At 51.4% G+C, this 2,105-nt stretch overlaps 1 protein-coding gene across 1 annotated transcript, besides 1 other annotated feature; it reads right to left on the bottom strand.

The window, feature by feature from the left end:
* Positions 1-34: 34 nt before the first annotated feature.
* On the bottom strand, positions 35-1,798 carry TraAM80_10526 (retrotransposon hot spot (RHS) protein; the record flags this gene model as incomplete). The annotated part of the gene is made up of 1 exon (XM_029387140.1): positions 35-1,798. The coding sequence occupies one exon, from the start codon at positions 1,796-1,798 to the stop codon at positions 35-37; it is 1,764 nt and encodes a 587-aa protein (XP_029233019.1).
* A 197-nt stretch (positions 1,799-1,995) lies between these two features.
* Positions 1,996-2,071: a microsatellite.
* Between the last annotated feature and the right edge of the window lie 34 nt (positions 2,072-2,105).

Below are 2,105 nucleotides of genomic sequence, written 5' to 3'. Positions count from 1 at the left end.
GCGTGCGCGACAACAACACATTGCTGCCATGCGTTTATTGCCGTACTGCCCTCATGCTGCACGTAAATAATCCCCCACGACAAGCCTTCCGCAAACGTTTCCCAGTCATTAAAATAACTCCGTGAAAGATTGTTGAACTGCACCACCGTGCTGGCTCTGGTGCCATGCTCAGCCCTCGTCGTCTCACCTGCACCGCAACCATCGTCCTCCGCGGTGCACCAACAAAGAAAAAGGCGTCCACAAGCAGAAAACTTCTGCTCTTCGGTACGTATAGCACCTTGTATTGTACATCCAACATCGGAGGAGTGTGGCCCAGCGCTATTAATGCAACGAGTCTGCTTGGATGCTTTTCTGGGTTCGATTGCTGCACACATCTCTGTCGCTGACGACGTCCTGGTGGAGGCAACTCGTTGAGGCCCGGCATTATATTTTCCACAAAGCCTCTACGCAGGAATGCGTGAAGAGTGCACCGCCCCAAAAGTTCCGGCAATAACACTTTCCGGTACTTCAATAGTCGAAAAATAATACCATTCTCCTCATCCACCTCGAGCAACCTTCCAATTAATTTGCTTCCAATGGAAAAACAGACCGGCATGTTAACAAACCCCTCAAGACCGCGTTGTCTTATTGCTCTGACAACTTTCACAAGTTTGTGAGAAGCGTCATTCGAGGGCCACTCTTCCATACCTCCAATCATATTATAATGCTTAGCATTTGAAGCGTCGATACCTGCCAGGATGTCCTTGATTTCCTCCACGCGGTTTTTATATTTATTATCATCGAAGATGCATCGTGGAATCGGTCCGACGTCATGCGTGTGCATGTGCATCCTTCTCCAATACTCCGCCTGCTCCTCTTCAGTCGTATTGGGTGTCTCCCACGCACACATCGCCTTCACGTCGTTTTCATCGGGGCAATTTATGATGATTTTGATACTACCCGCCTGCTCCGCCCATTGTTTGAAGTTATTTTCGTTCGGGGACGACAACATAATGATGCCCCACTCAGGGGAGGGCACAAAATCATTCGATGGTTCGTTAAATTGTCTTGCCATATCGATGATAATATACCCCTTCATTCCACTCCCAGCCAAATTTACCATAGCCCCTCTAATATTACTCTCACCCTTGTATATTGTCACCGTTCGTGTCCTCTTGTCAAACAAGTATGCAAAATCCCTTCCAAAGCAGAACACAACCACATGGAGCTTCGTGCCGTCGTAGTGCAGCAGCTGATGAAGGAGGTAGGAGCCAGCCGCCATTGACTTCCCTACCCCGGGGGTTCCAACCAAAAGATGACGCCTCATTTTAGGTGCGTCTCTCTCTGGAGGGGGAAACACTCCTTTTAGATCGCCCTCGACGATCTTCCACACCCGATGCACCTCAATGTTAATGTGGCAGTCGGAAACAGGCACTGCATGCTCCAGCGAGTACGGCCATCGTTTTTCAAAGGAAAGGATCATGTGTTTTGGGCATGGTGGACAGAACTGCTCCTCACCACCCACTAAGAGAAAAGTACGCACAGTCTGCGTGTACTCCCATAATAACTCTTGTGGCCGTTGGCCCTCTCTCACCTCCATTCGCACCACCATGTTGTTCTCTTCGCCCTCGGGAAATCCCACGACGTGACTCCACGTTGCGTCAAATACGGATTCGTAGAGTACCTCCAGCCTCGGTCGTCTGCCCCTTTCCTCCTCTTCGCGCTCTCTTCCTTCCACTCTTCGGCGCCGTGCGGAGGGCCCATCCGAGTCGCGAGACAGCCCCGATCCGGGCACGACGTCCTCCTCCCTGCGGCACATTGGTTGCAGGGGGCTCCTCGGCGGCGTGAAATTCCTCCTCGCGTCTCTCAGACATGTTTTCCTTCGTGGTGGTTAACTTGAGTTGAACTGCAGCACAATACTCAACCAGCAGTCAAAAGGGAGAATGAAATTATTTTAAAAAAAGCATGCAGAGACACGACTCCACGCAGCCGCAACAAAAACGAGAGAGAGAGGGCCACCACTCACACGGCACGCGGCGCACACATCACACACACACACAAACACGCACAGGCACACCCAATCCCGCACACAACGCAAGCGTGATGCATCACGGCACCCTCCACAC

This window comes from Trypanosoma rangeli (assembly GCF_003719475.1).
Source record: "Trypanosoma rangeli strain AM80 chromosome Unknown Tra_15.4_contig_01027, whole genome shotgun sequence".
NCBI classification, from domain to species: Eukaryota; Euglenozoa; class Kinetoplastea; order Trypanosomatida; family Trypanosomatidae; genus Trypanosoma; species Trypanosoma rangeli.
Note: the sequence above shows the minus strand (reverse complement) of the source record. Positions and strands in the feature narration are given on the sequence as shown.